Source organism: Drosophila rhopaloa, unplaced genomic scaffold (genome assembly GCF_018152115.1).
Source record: "Drosophila rhopaloa isolate 14029-0021.01 unplaced genomic scaffold, ASM1815211v1 contig_2, whole genome shotgun sequence".
NCBI lineage: Eukaryota > Metazoa > Arthropoda > Insecta > Diptera > Drosophilidae > Drosophila > Drosophila rhopaloa.
In genome coordinates, this window is record NW_025335083.1 from 17,299,330 (window position 1) to 17,317,421 (window position 18,092).

The 18,092-nt window shown below is 45.2% G+C and overlaps 4 protein-coding genes across 6 annotated transcripts; 3 read left to right on the plus strand and 1 right to left on the minus strand.

The window, feature by feature from the left end:
• Positions 1–2,995: 2,995 nt before the first annotated feature.
• Positions 2,996–6,368, minus strand: LOC108051868 (multiple epidermal growth factor-like domains protein 10). Of its 2 annotated transcripts, none has more exons than XM_044460459.1 (2): positions 6,097–6,368; positions 2,996–5,200 (listed from the first exon to the last, which is right to left on the minus strand). In XM_044460459.1, the coding sequence occupies exons 1-2, from the start codon at positions 6,307–6,309 to the stop codon at positions 3,146–3,148; spliced, it is 2,268 nt and encodes a 755-aa protein (XP_044316394.1). In that variant the 5' UTR covers positions 6,310–6,368; the 3' UTR covers positions 2,996–3,145. The 2 variants fall into 2 exon arrangements, with proteins under 2 accessions (XP_044316394.1, XP_044316395.1); XM_044460460.1 differs by lacking the exon at positions 6,097–6,368 and adding an exon at positions 5,319–5,575.
• Positions 6,369–6,998: 630 nt separating this feature from the next.
• LOC108051857 (probable cytochrome P450 28a5) lies at positions 6,999–9,860 on the plus strand. The gene is made up of 6 exons (XM_044460461.1): positions 6,999–7,253; positions 7,453–7,699; positions 7,760–7,864; positions 8,274–8,820; positions 8,888–9,154; positions 9,426–9,860. Exons 1-6 carry the CDS (start codon positions 7,066–7,068, stop codon positions 9,587–9,589), a joined length of 1,518 nt encoding a protein of 505 aa, XP_044316396.1. The 5' UTR covers positions 6,999–7,065; the 3' UTR covers positions 9,590–9,860.
• A 1,491-nt stretch (positions 9,861–11,351) lies between these two features.
• On the plus strand, positions 11,352–14,148 carry LOC108039091 (probable cytochrome P450 28a5). The gene is made up of 6 exons (XM_044459563.1): positions 11,352–11,562; positions 11,915–12,161; positions 12,222–12,326; positions 12,886–13,279; positions 13,347–13,613; positions 13,885–14,148. Exons 1-6 carry the CDS (start codon positions 11,513–11,515, stop codon positions 14,046–14,048), a joined length of 1,227 nt encoding a protein of 408 aa, XP_044315498.1. The 5' UTR covers positions 11,352–11,512; the 3' UTR covers positions 14,049–14,148.
• A 567-nt stretch (positions 14,149–14,715) lies between these two features.
• LOC108051854 (multiple epidermal growth factor-like domains protein 10) lies at positions 14,716–17,738 on the plus strand. Of its 2 annotated transcripts, XM_017134114.2 has the most exons (5): positions 14,716–14,780; positions 14,847–14,949; positions 15,271–15,326; positions 15,393–16,311; positions 16,760–17,738. In XM_017134114.2, the coding sequence occupies exons 1-5, from the start codon at positions 14,716–14,718 to the stop codon at positions 17,720–17,722; spliced, it is 2,106 nt and encodes a 701-aa protein (XP_016989603.2). In that variant the 3' UTR covers positions 17,723–17,738. The 2 variants fall into 2 exon arrangements, with proteins under 2 accessions (XP_016989603.2, XP_016989604.2); XM_017134115.2 differs by lacking the exons at positions 14,847–14,949; positions 15,271–15,326.
• Positions 17,739–18,092: the final 354 nt, after the last annotated feature.

The following is an 18,092-nucleotide window of genomic DNA, read 5'->3' on the forward strand; positions in this document are numbered from 1 at the left end:
TGACCGCTCCAAGGATGATTCCAGCACAGCAGCCCATGATAACCATCCATTTGGGAGTCGATGTGCTGTCCTCACCCAACATGACCTCGTGCTCTGATCGTGGTTTAATGGGCTGCGGCACCCGGCAGAAGTAATGCGTTCCGTTGCAAAACATCTCATCAATTGCCACATTGCAGGGGCAATTAGCCACGTTTAGGCACGGCTTGTCCTGGTGATCCGCGTCTTTGAATTCGATCCAGCAAGGGCAACCGCCAGTACAATTCGAGTGGTGAGGCTGCAGCAAGTCGGCGTATGTGGCTTCAGTTCCTTTTGTGGCAGTAGTAGTCGTTGGGTACTGAGCTCGCACTGAGCTTGAGTCGACGGCCTCAGAAGTTCTTTTAGGGGGCTGAGAGGTCGAGGTACTCGTGGCTTGTGGCTGACAGCCCTGGTCGGTGCTCTCGTACCCCGGAAGACATTGGCATTCATCAGGCGCCACGCAGTCGCCGAATTCACAGCCTGCGGCACAGTGAGGCTTGCAAGTGGTGGCCGAGGACTTTGTGTATCCTTCCAGGCAACTGCATTCACCCGGTGCTGTGCAGGTTCCATTCACACAGGCTGTCGGACAGACGGGGTGGCATACGGATGTGGGATGATTCAAGTCTTCCGGCTGATAGCCCTCTTTGCATATACATACATTTGGGGCCATGCACTCCCCGTTCTTGCAGCCCAGCTCACAGATCGCTTCGCAAACGTGCTGGGAGTTGTCCTTGAAACGATATCCAGGATCGCAGGAGCAGGTTCCCGGCTGGGTGCATCTGCCGTGGACACAGGAAGGGCTGCACTGCGGCTCGCACGTTTCGTTGGGGCCCATCAGAAAGCCAGTGTTGCAGGCACACTTCTCCGGCGTATTACAGAAGCCGTTGGGACAGCCCTTGCTGCACTTGGGCTGGCACTTTCTGTCCTCTCCGGTTTCCTCGTGGCCCGGATAGCATTCGCACTGGTTGGGCGCCACACAACGTCCGAGGTCCGAACAGGCTTCCTCGCAGTGTGGCTCGCAGAGATTGCCCCTTTTTATGTAGCCGGGTTTGCAATCGCAGACTTCCGGAGCGCTACAACTGCCATTCTCGGGGCAACTTGAGCACACTGGCTGGCAATTCGTGCCATTCTCGCTACCAGCGTATCCTGGCTCACACTCACAGATCTCTGGCCTCACACACCGGCTGTTCTGGCCACAGTCTTCCTCGCAGTGTGGCTCGCATTGATTGCCCTTTTTCATGAAGCCGGGATTGCAAACGCAGACTTCCGGAGCGGTACAACTGCCATTCTCGGGGCAACTTGAGCACACTGGCTGGCAATTCGTGCCCTTATCGCTACCAGCGTATCCTGGCTCACACTCGCAGATCCCAGGCCTCACACACCGACTGTGCTGGCCACAGTCTTCGTCGCAGTGTGGCTCGCAGAGATTGCCATTTTTCATGTAGCCGGGATTGCAAACGCAGACTTCCGTAGCGGTACAACTGGCATTCTCCGGGCAACTTGAGCACACTGGCTGGCAATTTGTGCCGTTCCTGATACCGTCGTATCCTGGCTCACACTCACAGATCTCTGGCCTCACACATCGACTGTGCTGGCCACAGTCTTCGTCGCAGTGTGGCTCGCAGAGATTGCCGTTTTTCATGTAGCCGGGATTGCAAAAGCAGACTTCCGGAGCGCTACAACTGGCATTCTCCGGGCAACTTGAGCACACTGGCTGGCAATTCGTGCCGTTCCTGATACCGTCGTATCCTGGGTCACACTTGCAGATCCCAGGCCTCATACACCGACTGTGCTGTCCACAGTCTTCCTCGCAGATGGGCGAGCACATGCCATTTGAATCCACCTGGTAGCCTTTTGGGCAGGCATACGGGTCTCTCAAAGCTTCCGCGGCACCTGCACATAAATCCGGCTAAGCAAAAATGTAAAGTTGTGTATTAGATTTCTCGTATATCGCAGTAAAAATCAAATGTACATCATAAAAGGTCTACCGTTTGGTTTCCTGATTCGAAAGCAAACTTTAAGTATGTTTTTCTAATGTTAGTTTGTATATATATACATTTTTAAGTAAAGTAGAATTCGGTTAAAGTCGGAGTACTAATGTTAGTAAGATTATTTTTACTTTATTCGTATTCGCTTGCAGAAGATATCAGAAGACATTTACTTTCCTCTGATATTCTTGATCAGTATCACCAGGCGATGCGATCTAGTCTAGCCATCAGTCAAAGTACCATTAAATATAAAAAATATAATTATTTGTTATTCAAAGAATACGTACATTGGGTACAAAACCTGAGCTTGAAGCACACAATGCCAGACAGATCAATATCACTCGAAATTTAATCATATTTTGTATATGTTTTTTCCTTTTATTGTTAAGACCGAACCCTTTTTGGAGTCAACTTCTCTGTTCTGCGACAAAAACCAAATTAAATTTTTAAATTTGACTACATTTCTGTAGAGCTTGTTTCAATAGGAGTTATTTGTAGGGTTCAAGGGTATACTAGATTATTTGGTGAACATGCAACAGTGAGGAGCATCTTAATTTCCATAAATAGTCCAATAAATTTAAGCACTGTTTCGGGATTTAAGAAAATAGTGGACTTCAGAGATTGTTTTTTTTTAACTCCATTAGGGTTTCAATTTAATGAATTAAGTGTAGGGTAGCTCATTGTCAGGCCGCTCGACTTAAGAATTCATAATAACGCCAAAATCGCTGGATGCGATAAAATTTTGAGCATTAATTTGATTAGTCAGTTCGTATATATGCTGGCTTTATTAAAGCGATAAGACGCTTAACATAATATCCGGCTGTGCGCAAAATAATAATACAAAAAAATAAGCTTAGAATTCATTTAAAAAACTATTTAAAAAGGTTTTTACTTATAATGATGATTAATTTAGTCGATAATTTTTTTAATTATGACAATTTAAGACGTTGGGACGGCCTATTCTCGTTTTGAATAAATAGAAGGTAGCTCGCTTTCCGTTTATAAAAGTATTATTACGATCAAGTTTATTAGAAACTTTAGACTTTATTAGAAAATAAGAAAAAACACAGCATTAAAAGTGAGTAAACTTCAAGGGTATATAATGAATACTGTTAGTACATGTAGATTAGAGACTATAACGATCAGTTCTCATAGATGGCTTCCGTTTCAAAGTTGTGTCTGGATCTATAACCTCGGTAGTACTTTGCAGCTACTGCGGCCATGGCCGCTCCGAGGATGATTCCAGCACAGGAGCCCATGATAACCATCCATTTGGGAGTCGAAGTGCTGCCCTTAGCCAACATGACCTCGGACTCTGATCGCGCTTTAATGCGCTGCGGCACTCGGCAGACGTAGTGCGTTTCCTCGGAGCTCGAGTCCTCGTCCTCAGGCGCAACGTCGTTGCAAATCATCTTACCACTTGGCAGGTCGCAGCGGCAATTGGCCAAGTCTAGACACGGCTGGTCCTGGTGATCCGCGCACACCTTGGCGCACTTGGCCGTGCTCAGAATCCCCTCGTCGTCGAACTCGATCCAGCACAGGCAACCGCCAGAGCAATTGGAGTAATGAGGCTGCAGAAGGTCGGCGTATGTGGCATCGGTTTCTTTTGTGGCAGGAGTGGTAATGGGGTCCCGAGCTCGTGCTGAAGTTGTGTCGACGGCCTCAGAAGTTTCGGTAGTGGGCTGTGAGGTCGAGGTACTCGTGGCTTGTGGCTGACATCCCTGGTCGGTGTTCTCGTACCCCGGAAGACATTGGCATTCATCAGGCGCCACGCAGTCGCCGAATTCACAGCCTGCGGCACAGTGAGGCTTGCAAGTGGTGGCCGAGGACTTTGTGTATCCTTCCAGGCAACTGCATTCACCCGGTGCTGTGCAGGTTCCATTCACACAGGCTGTCGGACAGACGGGGTGGCATACGGATGTGGGATGATTCAAGTCTTCCGGCTGATAGCCCTCTTTGCATATACATACATTTGGGGCCATGCACTCCCCGTTCTTGCAGCCCAGCTCACAGATCGCTTCGCAAACGTGCTGGGAGTTGTCCTTGAAACGATATCCAGGATCGCAGGAGCAGGTTCCCGGCTGGGTGCATTTGCCGTGGACACAGGCAGGTATGCACTGCGGCTCGCACGTTTCGTTGGGGCCCATCAGAAAGCCAGTGTTGCAGGCACACTTCTCCGGCGTATTACAGAAGCCGTTGGGACAGCCCTTGCTGCACTTGGGCTGGCACTTTCTGTCCTCTCCGGTTTCCTCGTGGCCCGGATAGCACTCGCACTGGTTGGGCGCCACACAGCGTCCGAGGTCCGAACAGGCTTCCTCGCAGTGCGGCTGGCAGATATTGCCGTTTTTCATGTAGCCGGGATTGCAAACGCAGACTTCCGGAGCGGTACAACTGCCATTCTCGGGGCAACTTGAGCACACTGGCTGGCAATTCGTGCCCTTATCGCTACCAGCGTATCCTGGCTCACACTCACAGATCTCTGGCCTCACACACCGGCTGTTCTGGCCACAGTCTTCGTCGCAGTGTGGCTCGCAGAGATTGCCGTTTTTCATAAAGCCGGGATTGCAAACGCAGACTTCCGGAGCGCTACAACTGCTGTTCTCGGGGCAACTTGAGCACTCTGGTCGGCAATTTGTCCCACTCTCGCTACCAGCGTATCCCGGCTCACACTCGCAGACCCCTGGCCTCACACACCGGCTGTTCTGGCCACAGCCTTCCCCGCAGAAGGGCGAGCAATGGCCTTGCGCATCTTCCTGGTATCCTTGTAGGCAGGCGCACAAGTGCGGCTCCTTGCAATAGGAGTTTGGACCGCATTCGGGGTCACAAGATGGTTGGCAGGCGCCCTGTATCTTCTCATAGCCAGGTTCGCACTGGCATTGGCTTGGCTCCGCGCAGAAGCCGTGATCTCCACATCCCTCGGGACACACGGGCTGGCAGTTTTCGGTGCGGGAGTTCCGGCTGTAGCCATTTAGGCAGCTGCACTGGCCGGGTCGCTCGCAAAACTCGTGCTTTCCACAAACCGCGGGGCAGAGGGGCTGGCACTCGGATCCGCCGTAGCCCTCGTTGCACCTACATTGTTGGGGGGCGGCGCAGAAGCTGTTGGCAGGACATCTCACCTGGCAGACGGGCCTGCAGGAGTATATGGATCCCTCGTAGCCGGGACAGCAGGTGTACCTGGTTTCATATCTGTAGGAGACCTGGGGGAAAGCGGAAATATAGCTTTAATAATTTAATCAAAGTTCATTACATTACCGAAATTAATACGTTTCAAAATATCCGGCAGGATCTTATTGATTCCTCATTTTTCCCATTTACCTGGGGTTCATATCCTCCAGATTGTCTATATCTTGTCGAATAACCACCGAAGTAGGATTGATATTGATATGGCACCATTTTTGTTTTGTAAACTTGGTGCATATACGAAACTCTTGTCGAATAAGGGCAAACATTTCCGATACTCGGACGGCAAGAAGGTAAACCAAAGATTAGTGCCAGGCACACAAAAGTAAAGTAATAAAAGGACATGAATATTGTGTTTTTTGTTGGTTTTTTTTTTTAATTAAGCAACTTATCTTCAGCAGCCACTCTGCCCAATGATTTAAATTGAAATGAACTCTTAAAACTGGGATGCTTTTATTCGCTCTTTTTTCGGATACCGGATTATATGTACATCCGTCTTTCGCAGATTGGACTATGACTTACAGTCCAATTGTGTAATTCCCACTGTTTTGATTGTGTAAAGACGACAATTGAAACAAAGGAATTGAAAACATTTGATAGTAAGGGTTTAAATATCTCAATTCACTGTGATTTATTGAATTACTGTATTAAACATTTGCCATTTTAAGTTGTGTTCGTAGAACAAAGTGTTTCCGAGCCTCTAAAATATACATATATATTTTAGTAATCAGGATCAATCGCTGATTCTATCTAGGCATGTCCGTCCTTAGGAAATTTGAGATCTTGGAAACAACAAAATCTAGAGAGTTGGGACTAGCTGAGTAAGGGGTATCTTGTAGTCGAGGCACTCGAATAAAGCGATTTTTCTTGTCTTGTATTAAAAACAGGGAAAGCATTAAAAGCTTATATTTACCTCGTCTTGATATGAATATTCAGTGCGATATTTCGTCTGCCAACCACTCCAAAAAGAGTGCTCCTGGTATGGTACCTTTTTGCTCCTGTAGACCGGATGTATATATGTAACAAACTCCTGGCGAGAACACACATTTGGCCCGTAGGCTCGAAATGAGTCAACTAATACTATCAAAAAAATTAGCCACACCAAAAGCCATCGAATCTGTGACATTTTGCAAATAATCAGTATACTTGTGAAATGCAGCGTCGCTATCTTATATATATGTTCTGGGTAACGTTCCGAATTCAACTGAGCTCTTAATAGTTTTTATATTAAGTAAGTAACTCTAAGTTCAGTTGCATCCGTTAAGCTTGAGATAAACTAGACTTGCAAAGCTCGTATTGATATTATAAATTTTTTATCCCACATGACAATCCAATTTGATTTGAATTTTATAATGTTTTAATTAGTTATTTCCTATGTCTGTAAAGCGTAAACGCGCATAAACTTATTGGAGTATAAACAAAGTTAAAAAAATAAAGAAGAAATTTTATTTTAATTTAAATTTCTTATCTAAATAATCAAATTTTAAAATTTTAATATTTTTTTAGTGCCCTATGGCTTTTTATTAGGGAATTTCATTAGGGATTCCCGCGTTGCAACAGCAAACTTTTTTAAACACGATTGTAATCAAATAAAAGCAGCTTGTTATGAAGATTGACGGCTGGCAATAATGATTAGCTCTTATCTGATATACGGAGGTACTGCTGATGGTGTTCTATAGAGCAGTACTCTCTCCCTCAGTAGCTATTGTTTTGGAATAGGTATTTCAGTGAGCAAAACAGTCCATGTTGTGGCTAGAAATCTCTCATTGAGGGCTGGCTATCAAATAAAATGAGCAGCTACAAATAGAGCGCAATTGCTAGTGCCGCCGCAGACGTGATACTGAGTTCTTCGCGTTTGGAGGTAAATTGGAAGGCTCCGAAAATGATTTTGATTACTTTGACCCTGGGTTTGCTGGCGATCTGGCTGCTGTATGTTGTTTTGACATGGAACTACAACCACTGGAGAAAGCGAGGAGTACCGGGTCCCAAGCCCAGTCTATTCGTAGGTAACTACCCCCACATGTTTACTATGAAGCGACATCTCATCTACGATCTGGACGACATCTATAAGTGAGTAAATCTCTAAAAAATATATCAGTCTAAAATTACTTATACCACAACTGAAATGCAACGAAGTAAGACGTCCAAGTTTGGATTTTGTATGCTAGTTTGTTCTGTGTGCGAATATTTTTTATTAAATGGTTGTTACTCAGTATGTATATTTACAAGCTCTTTAAGCTCTAAATTTACTATCTACATATTATTTTAGGCAGTATAAGCACAAGTACGACGCAGTGGGCATTTTTGGCTCTCGCTCTCCACAGCTTCTGGTGGTCAATCCGGAGTTGGCTCGTCGCGTATTCGTGTCCAACTTTAAGAACTTCCATGACAACGAGATTTCCAAGAACATTGACGAGAAAACCGATTTTATTTTCGCCAACAATCCCTTCTCGCTGACTGGCGAAAAGTGGAAATCTAGGCGGGCAGACGTGACTCCTGGTCTAACAATGGGACGGGTAAGAGAGTGCCAATATAATATTATATATAACCTCTCAAAATATTCAATGCCTCCACAGATTAAGACAGTCTACCCAGTGACAAACCAGGTGTGCCAGAAGCTGAGCGAGTGGGTGGAGAAGCAAATACGTCTGGGTTCTACAGACGGTATTAATGCCAAGCATGTACGTATTTTTATTACCCATTATTCGTATTTGAAAGGTTGCTTTGCATTGGTACAAAAAGTATGTGTACCCCAATAAAGATTCAATTTATGTTTTGGATCATATTTTTGTACGGTAGCTACATATTTTTGTATCCGTTGAGTTTGTATTGAAAATATATATCTCAATACCTTTAAGTAGAACTATTTTTGTCATTTCCAAATTAATCCATTTGTTGTCATTAACATATTTTGAAAATTTCAAATTGATTTTTTTACTAATACTAAAAGAAACAAATATGTTTGGACTCCATCCAAGGTCACAGTAATTCACAGTCGGTTAACTTATTCAGATCGATTTTCTCATTAGAATAACTATAATTACTGTATACCCATAATATAAATAAAACCCGTTTTATCCACACCCGCAGATGAGCCTTTGTTTTACATCCGAAATGGTCACCGATTGCGTTTTGGGATTGAAGGCTGAAAGTTTCTCGGACAGGCCCACGCCCATTATGTCGCATATCAATGATCTCTTCAATCAGCCCTGGACTTTCGTGCTGTTTTTTGTGCTGACCAGCAGTTTTCCTTCGCTGAGCCACCTGTTAAAGCTGCGCTTCGTACCGCCAAAAGTGGAACGCTTCTTCGTGGATTTGATGGGCAGCGCAGTGGAGGCCCGTCGCGCCCAATTGGCCAATGGAAAGCTGTTCGAGCGAACGGACTTCCTGGACTACATCCTGGAACTCGGGAAAAAGCGGTCCCTGGACAATCGCCAGTTACTGGCCTATTCCATGACCTTCTTGCTGGACGGTTTCGAGACGACGGCCACGGTACTGGCCCACTTGCTGCTCAACCTAGGCCGAAATGCCGAGGCTCAGGAGCGTCTTCGCAAGGAGATAAGCGCCCATTTGCAGGATGGCGTCATCGCCTTTGACAAACTCAACGATTTGCCCTACCTGGATGCCTGTGTGCAGGGTGAGCTATAGCCCATTCTAGGCTGCAGTACACGTTACTAATCTGCTGATTATATCTTGATTTGCAGAAACCATCCGCCTCTTTCCGCCCGCCTTTATGTCCAACAAACTTTGCACCGAAGCCATCGAGATCCCCAACAAGGATGGGCCCAACTTTGTGGTGGAGAAGGGCACCACTGTGATCGTTCCCCACTACTGCTTCATGATGGATGAGGAGATCTTTCCCGATCCACAGTCCTTCCAGCCAGATCGATTCATGGAGCCCGATGCTGCCAAAACATTCAGAGAACGAGGTGTTTTTATGGGATTCGGAGATGGTCCTCGAGTGTGTATTGGTAAGTGGACTTATTTTTAATTTGAGGCGAAGTTTAATCAGAAACTGTGAGACTTAAGATATGGAATTTTAGATATTAGATTAGATAAGATTAATATTTATATCAAATTTCAAGAAAATTTAAGACTGAAACCTTCGAAAAGAAAATTCAAATGATGAACTTTTGATATGTACATATATCATGATTCTGCTGAGTTATTCCATTTTTTTCATTAGAACTATAATTTGGTTTTCACTATAATATTAATTTTTATTTATTTATTTTTCTGCAGGAATGCGATTTGCCACATCACAGATAAAGGCAGCCATTGTGGAACTGATCTCCAAGTTCAATGTCAAGATCAATGCCAAAACTCGCAAAGACAACCAGTACGACCCAGCCCAAATCATCTCTGGTCTGAATGGTGGAATTTGGTTAGATCTTGAAAAGCTTTAGAGATGCAATTAATCCATCATTCCCAAGGAACTATTAATGGCCCAGTTACCCAGTGCATCGCTCCAGTATATATTATATGTACCTCCAGTGCGATAGTTAAGCTCCCATAAGCTTTTGACTTTGCTATTGCTTTGTATGTATTTACAATATATGGCTGTGTTTAAAATTACTTATGACGAACTAACTAGAGAAAATTGTAAGTTTACTGAATAGGATGGACCTACAATTTTAAAGTTATGTTTTTATTAATAAATAATATCTGGACAATGTAGACTTGAAACGGCAGACAGGGGAATTTTAACATACTAAAAACTGTGTTTAGAAATCACAGGCTTGTGGCTGACAGCCCTGGTCGGTGTTCTCGTACCCCGGAAGACATTGGCATTCATCAGGCGCCACGCAGTCGCCGAAATCGCAGCCTGCGGTACAGTGAGGCTTGCAAGTGGTGGCCGAGGACTTTGTGTATCCTTCCAGGCAACTGCATTCTCCCGGTGCTGTGCAGGTTCCATTCACACAGGCTGTCGGACAGACGGGGTGGCATACGGATGTCGGATGATTCAAGTCTTCCGGCTGATAGCCCTCTTTGCATATACATACATTTGGGGCCATGCACTCCCCGTTCTTGCAGCCCAGCTCACAGATCGCCTCGCAAACGTGCTGTGAGTTGTCCTCGAAACGATATCCAGGAGCGCAGGAGCAGGTTCCCGGCTGGGTGCATGTGCCGTGGACACAGGCAGGGATGCACTGCGGCGTTGGGGCCCATCAGAAAGCCAGTGTTGCAGGCACACTTCTCCGGCGTATTACAGAAGCCGTTGGGACAGCCCTTGCTGCACTTGGGCTGGCACTTTCTGTCCTCTCCGGTTTCCTCGTGGCCCGGATAGCATTCGCATTGGTTGGGCGCAACACAGCGTCCGAGGTCCGAACAGGCTTCCTCGCAGTGTGGCTCGCAGAGATTGCCCCTTTTTATGTAGCCGGGATTGCAAACGCAGACTTCCGGAGCGCTACAACTGTCATTCTCCGGGCAACTTGAGCACACTGGCTGGTAATTCATGCCATTCTCGCTACCAGCGTATCGTGGCTCACACTCGCAGATCCCAGGCCTCAAACACTGACTGTGCTGGCCACAGCCTTCCCCGCAGAAGGGCGAGCACTGGCCTTGCGCATCTTAAAAAAGGGAAAAAATTGTTATTCTGCTGTTTTTTCTATTTATCAAAATAATATTGTAATTATTTACTATATCAGCATTACGCTTTAAGTTTAGTCAAAATTGGACAACAAAATCATATAGTTGCCAAAGAAACGATGGCAAAATGCAGCACAAAATCGAAATAGCTTCATTGTTTTAAGTAATAATTGTTTTTAGAAATCGAAATGTAGTCGGTTTGTAATAACTGCAAGGGTATATACGCTTCGGCTTGCCGAAGTTTGCTTCTTTTCTTGTTATTAGGGAATTTCATAAGGGAACCCCGCGTTGCAACAGCATACATTTTTGAACACGATTGTAATGAAATAAAATCAGCTCTTTATGAAGATTGACCGCCACCAATAATGATTAGCTCTTATCTAATATACGGAGGTACTGAGCAGTACTCTCTTTCTCCGTAGCTTTTAATTTAGGAAAAGGTACCTCAGTGAGCACCCAGTCCATGTTTCGGTTGACAATCTCTCTTTGGGGCCTGGGTATCAATTACAATGAGCAGCTACAAATAGAGCGCAATTGCTAATGCTGCCGCAGACGTGATACTGAGTTCTTCGCGAGTGGAGGTCAATTTGGAGGCGCCCAGAATGATTTTGATTACTTTGACATTGGGATTGTTGGCGGTTTGGCTGCTGTATGTCGCTTTGACATGGAACTACGACTACTGGAGAAAGCGAGGAGTACCGGGTCCCTAGCCCAGTCTTTTCGTCGGCAACTACCCTAACATGTTAACTATGAAGCAACATGTCGTCAACGATCTAGACGATATCTATAAGTGAGTATCCAAAATAAAGTTTATATGGGACTATCTTCCTGTAATATGGAAAACATTACTTAAGAAAGTTTATATAAACATTATATTATTAAACGAGTTAAACGAGTTCTTATACTGAAAAAACATATGAGGCTAAAATTAGTGAGCTTGTGAGATTTCCCCGACCCAATACGATAACATATATATTCTTGATCAGCATCACCAAAAGAGCCTATTTAGTCATGTCCGTCCATTTGTCTAATCGTTTCTATGCAAGCTAGTCCCTCACTTTTAAAGCTTTTTTTATTAATTGGTTTTTACTCACTATATATATTTACAAGCATTCAAATCAATTATCTACATATTCTTTTAGGCAGTATAAACACAAGTACGACGCAGTGGGCATTTATAGCCTTCGCGCTCCCCAGCTTCTAGTGGTCAATCCCGAGTTGGCTCGTCGCGTATTCGTGTCCAACTTTAGGAACTTCCATGACAACGAGCTTTCCAAGAGTGTTGACGAAAAAAACGATTTTATTTTCTCCAACAATCCCTTCACGCTGACTGGAGAACAATGGAAATCTAGGCGGGCAGACGTGACTCCTGGTCTATCAAATGGACGGGTAAGAGAGTGCCAATATAATATTATACATAACCCATCAAAATATTCAATGCCTCCACAGATTAAGACAGTCTACCCAGTGACAAGCCAGGTGTGCCAGAGACTGAGCGAGTGGGTCGAGAAGCAAATACGTCTGGGTTCTGCAGATGGAATTGATGCCAAGCATGTACGTATTTGTATTATCAATTATTTTTATTTAAAAGGTTGATATGCGTTGGTCCAAATGTATGAAAGGAATTAATTCTTGTACAGGATACATATTTTCGTCATTTTTAAAAATTATACCTTTTTTGTCTATAACATATTTTTAAAATTTCAAATTAATCGGATAAATAATTTGGGGAAGTTGGGCCTTGGATAAAGAGTTTTTAAATTAACCTAATTTAAAAAAATATTTTAAATTATAGTACATTTTATTTATTTTCCTTTTGTGTTAATTTATTGGTTGGCCCTCCATCCAAAGTCACAGTAATTTATAGTCGGTAAACTCATTTAGATCGATTTTCTCATTAGAATATCTATATTAAGAGTGAAATTCATATATAACCCGTTTTGCTTTACCCACACCCACAGATGAGCCTATGCTTCACATCAGAAACGGTCACCGATTGTGTTTTGGGATTGAAGGCTGAAAGCTTCTCGGACAGGCCCACACCCATTATGTCGAAAATCAATGATCTCTTCAATCAGCCATGGTCTTTCATGCTGTTTTTTTTACTGACCAGCATTTTCCGTCGTTAAGGCACCTGATAAAGCTGCGCTTCGTACCGCTAAAAGTGGAACACTTCTTCGTGGATTTGATGGGCAGCGCAGTGGAGGCCCGTCGCGCCCAATTGGCCAATGGAAAGCTGTTCGAGCGAACGGACTTCCTGGACTACATCCTGGAACTCGGGAAAAAGCGGTCCCTGGACAATCGCCAGTTACTGGCCTATTCCATGACCTTCTTGCTGGACGGTTTCGAGACGACGGCCACGGTTCTGGCCCACTTGCTGCTCAACCTAGGCCGAAATGCCGAGGCTCAGGAGCGTCTTCGCAAGGAGATAAGCGCCCATTTGCAGGATGGCGTCATCGCCTTTGACAAACTCAACGATTTGCCCTACCTGGATGCCTGTGTGCAGGGTGAGCTATAGCCCATTCTAGGCTGCAGTACACGTTACTAATCTGCTGATTATATCTTGATTTGCAGAAACCATCCGCCTCTTTCCGCCCGCCTTTATGTCCAACAAACTTTGCACCGAAGCCATCGAGATCCCCAACAAGGATGGGCCCAACTTTGTGGTGGAGAAGGGCACCACTGTGATCGTTCCCCACTACTGCTTCATGATGGATGAGGAGATCTTTCCCGATCCACAGTCCTTCCAGCCAGATCGATTCATGGAGCCCGATGCTGCCAAAACATTCAGAGAACGAGGTGTTTTTATGGGATTCGGAGATGGTCCTCGAGTGTGTATTGGTAAGTGGACTTATTTTTAATTTGAGGCGAAGTTTAATCAGAAACTGTGAGACTTAAGATATGGAATTTTAGATATTAGATTAGATAAGATTAATATTTATATCAAATTTCAAGAAAATTTAAGACTGAAACCTTCGAAAAGAAAATTCAAATGATGAACTTTTGATATGTACATATATCATGATTCAGCTGAGTTATTCCATTTTTTTCATTAGAACTATAATTTGGTTTTCACTATAATATTAATTTTTATTTATTTATTTTTCTGCAGGAATGCGATTTGCCACATCACAGATAAAGGCAGCCATTGTGGAACTGATCTCCAAGTTCAATGTCAAGATCAATGCCAAAACTCGCAAAGACAACCAGTACGACCCAGCCCAAATCATCACTGGTCTGAATGGGGGAATTTGGTTAGATCTTGAAAAGCTTTAGAGATGCAATTAATCCATCATTCCCAAGGAACTATTAATGGCCCAGTTACCCAGTGCATCGCTCCAGTATATATTATATGTACTTCCAGTGCGATAGTTAAGCTCCCATAAGCTTTTGACTTTGCTATTGCTTTTTATGTATTTACAATATATGGCTAGTATATACACGCTGTGCTTAAAAATATAAATTTAAAGTTACGTTTTTATAAATAAATAATATATGGACAATGTAGACTTGAAACAGAAGACAGGGGGATTTTAACATACTAAAAACTGTGTTTAGAAATGACAAATACAAAACTGGGTTTAGCTTAATGACTCGTGATCGAGCTTAGTGTGCTTTTAAATAGCAAGATAAGCGAATCAAGTGCAATTAAATGGGCAAATTCAATGTTAAGGATCTCAGTGCGAGTGGACTGCACTTGGACTCGTATCGCAATCTCTGGGGCTATTGTTCTCCCAGCATTTGGGTTCATTAAACACATATAACGCACATGAATGGCGATAGAGAGAGGAAAATAAAAGTTTAAATGATAAGCGCGTAAGTCTGAGTTATTCGCCCATTGAATCCATGGGAAGCCAATTGGTTGGTCATTTGTCAAGTGCAACTTAAAGTGAACAGTTGCAACAAGTCTTAAATCGGGTATTGCTTCCAAGATCAAACCAGAATGTTTGTCCTGTTTTTGGTGTTATTGGCAGGGATGCAGGTCCAGGCCTGTGTCAATCGAGTTCCGTGAGTACAAATCTTCGTCTTTTAAATTGTTTGCCACCTAATGAAAGACTACTTGTAAAATTCAAGGGTGGTCAAAATGCGTGGAACTCTGGTAACAATGCGAAAGTACCAAAGTTCCGCAAACTGCACTGTTAATTGTGGGCCTTTGGTGGGAAGAACCAGAACTGAGGTAAGCTAATCCATAAAATCTGGGAAAAATATCTTTTAAGGAACAGAGTTTTATTGGCAATATAAATTTAAATTAATTTAGAATGCAAATACATAAAATATAACAAATTTAAATCAGTTGTTTCAAACTTGATCTGCAAATAAAAAAGGCAATCGCGCGCAAATCTATTAAAACAGACGGAAAGACGGAAGTCTGATCAAGAATTTATATACCTTCACTGCAGAAAAACATTTAGCAAATGAATAAAAACATAATTTTAATAATCTCAAATCAATAAGGTAAAATTTTTTTTAAGCATTTGAATGTCTCTCCTTTTGCCAGACATACACGGGATTCCATGACATCTGCTGCGACGGATATATACGCAATAATGACAAGTAAGGATCCACGTCAAGAATCGCAATTCAGGCAGCTATGTAAGTGCCATCTTTATATCTTTTCAGTGAGTGTGTGCCGCAGTGCAAGGATTGCGGGGCCACGGGAAAGTGCCTCACGCCCAATGTGTGTTTGTGCGACAAGGGCTACTCGAATCGCCGAGATCGCGGTCACTGTGAGCCGGAGTGCAGCGAGTCCTGTCTGAACGGAAGATGCGTGGCTCCGGATGAGTGCGAGTGCCTGGCTGGCCATCGGTTTGTCAATGGTTCCCAGACGGAGTGCCAGCCCATTTGTGCGGAGGACTGCAGCAATGGGCGCTGTTTGGAGTCGGGAAAATGCGAGTGCTACACCGGCTACCAGCGGAATGAGACCCTTAGGAAGTGCCTGCCCATCTGCCAGGATGTCTGCTTCCACGGCGATTGTGTGGCGCCCAACGAGTGCCGCTGCCATCGCGGCTACGAACCGCGCTTGTCGGTGCCCTGGATTTGCGACCCGGTCTGTTCGAGCGGCTGCCCCAATGGAAACTGCCTGGACCCCGAGGTGTGCTTCTGCAGGACCGGCTACGCCCACAAGGAGAACAGTCTCGCCTCGGGCTGCGAGCCAGTCTGCAACCCGTCCTGTGTGAATGGCACCTGCATCTCACCTGGCCACTGCTCCTGCGACGAAGGACACGTCTTCGCCGAGGGATCGCGTAATGTGTGCGTGCCCAGCTGTCGCTCCGGATGCGAGAATGGTTTCTGCAGTGCCCCCGGTCGCTGCGATTGCCACGAGGGCTTCGAGAAGTCCTCGCCGCACCGCTGTACGCCCATCTGCCAAACGGGATGTGGCCGCAACTCCCGCTGCACCGCCCCGGACACCTGCGCCTGCGAGGCGGGCTACGTCTTCGTCAACGGCAGCACCACCGAGTGCGAGCCCTTCTGCCCCAAGGGCTGCCGGTACGGGATATGCAGCAGTCCCGGCGTCTGCACCTGCTTCGAAGGCTACCAGGTGAGCACTGAAACATTATTCTGATTTATTAACACCAACTCCGAAAACCAACTTCCTTAAAATTAGGAAAATCTCATTGCTATTCCTAATATATGTCCCACTTTTTTTAAGTGATAAGAATTTCGTAGTCGTTGAATCCTTAAAATATGAGAATTTTTTCCCAAATACTTACCAATATTATATTTGCACATACTGTCGAACTTCCATTAATCAATTTTCTGAATTCTAATTACAAGGTAAAATTTAAGTATGCCCAACTCCTCATTTTTTTTGGTGGAAAAATTGAGCCTGATCCGTTTTAGTTCGACTGTATTTTATATTTAATTTGTTAAAGCACAATTTAAAAGACTAGCCTATTTTAAGACCATGAAACAAATTTAGCCTTTTAAGGAATTTAACCACTTACTTATCCCTTTCCTTGATCCTTACTGATATCGTTTTCTACTAGGCCCTGCTTCCATTCTACTGCATTCCCAACTGCCCGGGTCCCTGCATTTACGGCACTTGTGTGGCGCCCAACGTGTGCCGCTGCTTCAACGGCCACCGGCCGAGTCCCACGCTCGGAACGAGTGTCTGCCAGCCCATCTGCAGCCAGGACTGTGGGCACGGCCACTGCATCGCCCCGGAGTCCTGCCAGTGCGACGAGGGCTACGCCAAGCGGTGGCCCCACGGATCCTGCGAGCCCCACTGTCCGCAGAAGTGCGTGAACAGCCACTGCGAGGGATCGGGCCAGTGCCGGTGCTACGAGGGCTACAAGATGAGGCCGGGATCCGTCTCCATCTGTGATCCGGTGTGCTCGCCAGCATGCAGGAACGGCACCTGCGTGGAGCCCAACAGTTGTGCCTGCTCCGCCGGCTACGAGGACACCAAGGTGCCGTACGAATGCGTGCCCATCTGCCGGCCCAGGTGCGAGAATGGCCGGTGCTCCGCCCCGGGGCAATGTGAGTGCCTTCCCGGCCACCTGGCCACCAACTCTAGTGAGCCCAACTCCTGTCGTCCCCAGTGCCGGGAGCAGTGCATCAACGCCGAGTGCCTGGCGCCGGAGCAGTGCGTCTGCCTGCCCGGCTATCGATTTATACCAGATAGCAGCACCGAATGCGAACCGGTTTGCTCCAAGGGATGTCGTTCCGGCCAGGTGTGCATAGGCCCCGAAACCTGTGAGGGCATTGGATCGCTCATTAGTCCCACCGCCGGCAGACACCCCGTCCTCCACTGGTTCATGTTCCTCCTGGCCATTCTGCTCTGCTTGGCCTTGGTCATGACACCTCTGTTAGTGCTCAGGGAGCTACAGCGACGACGTCGTGGAGGCGACAAGCAGAGGACCCATCTCATCGAGAACCCCTCATACGGAGTTGTTCAGGCCAACGGCGAGGAGGCCGCCAACGAGCTGGGAATCGGCCTAGGGGATTAACAATTGAAAACCTTAGAAGTTCATCTTTAAAACTAAATTTAGAGCCCTTACAAAGCCAACAATTTTTCCAAATAACTTAGGGTAAAATCAATTCTTAACTTTTGATTTTTTAGCTAATATACAACCCTTAAAATTAATTTGTTAAGAAACATCCTTGCTGTTAAAATTCTGTTAGGGTGAATAAGCCTCTTCGCTTCTTTCAAAATTGTTCCTTTAACTTGTATAAATTTGCAACTTCACCAAAAAATCAAAACCCATCACTCGGTATGTGGAAATAGTTTAATTTGAATGTTTATGGCTTGGTTTCGTTTACAATCGTCTCGTTCGATTAAGTTCTACTTCGAAGGATGCTTGGCATCATCAAAAATAA

What these genes read in the sequence shown, in the direction of transcription:
- LOC108051868 (XM_044460459.1), bottom strand. Translation starts at nt 6,309, where the DNA reads ATGTCACAGATTCGATGGCTTTTGGTGTGGCTAATTTTTTTGATAGTA. An exon ending in AATATTCATATCAAGACGAG is followed by an intron (nt 5,201 to 6,096) that starts GTAAATATAAGC and finishes GCTTTCCCCCAG; the next exon opens with GTCTCCTACAGATATGAAAC.
- LOC108051857 (XM_044460461.1), top strand. Translation starts at nt 7,066, where the DNA reads ATGATTTTGATTACTTTGACCCTGGGTTTGCTGGCGATCTGGCTGCTG. An exon ending in CTGGTCTAACAATGGGACGG is followed by an intron (nt 7,700 to 7,759) that starts GTAAGAGAGTGC and finishes ATGCCTCCACAG; the next exon opens with ATTAAGACAGTCTACCCAGT. An exon ending in CCTGGATGCCTGTGTGCAGG is followed by an intron (nt 8,821 to 8,887) that starts GTGAGCTATAGC and finishes CTTGATTTGCAG; the next exon opens with AAACCATCCGCCTCTTTCCG.
- LOC108039091 (XM_044459563.1), top strand. Translation starts at nt 11,513, where the DNA reads ATGTTAACTATGAAGCAACATGTCGTCAACGATCTAGACGATATCTAT. An exon ending in ATGGAATTGATGCCAAGCAT is followed by an intron (nt 12,327 to 12,885) that starts GTACGTATTTGT and finishes TTTACTGACCAG; the next exon opens with CATTTTCCGTCGTTAAGGCA. An exon ending in CCTGGATGCCTGTGTGCAGG is followed by an intron (nt 13,280 to 13,346) that starts GTGAGCTATAGC and finishes CTTGATTTGCAG; the next exon opens with AAACCATCCGCCTCTTTCCG.
- LOC108051854 (XM_017134114.2), top strand. Translation starts at nt 14,716, where the DNA reads ATGTTTGTCCTGTTTTTGGTGTTATTGGCAGGGATGCAGGTCCAGGCC. An exon ending in GCCTGTGTCAATCGAGTTCC is followed by an intron (nt 14,781 to 14,846) that starts GTGAGTACAAAT and finishes GTAAAATTCAAG; the next exon opens with GGTGGTCAAAATGCGTGGAA. An exon ending in CCTGCTTCGAAGGCTACCAG is followed by an intron (nt 16,312 to 16,759) that starts GTGAGCACTGAA and finishes GTTTTCTACTAG; the next exon opens with GCCCTGCTTCCATTCTACTG.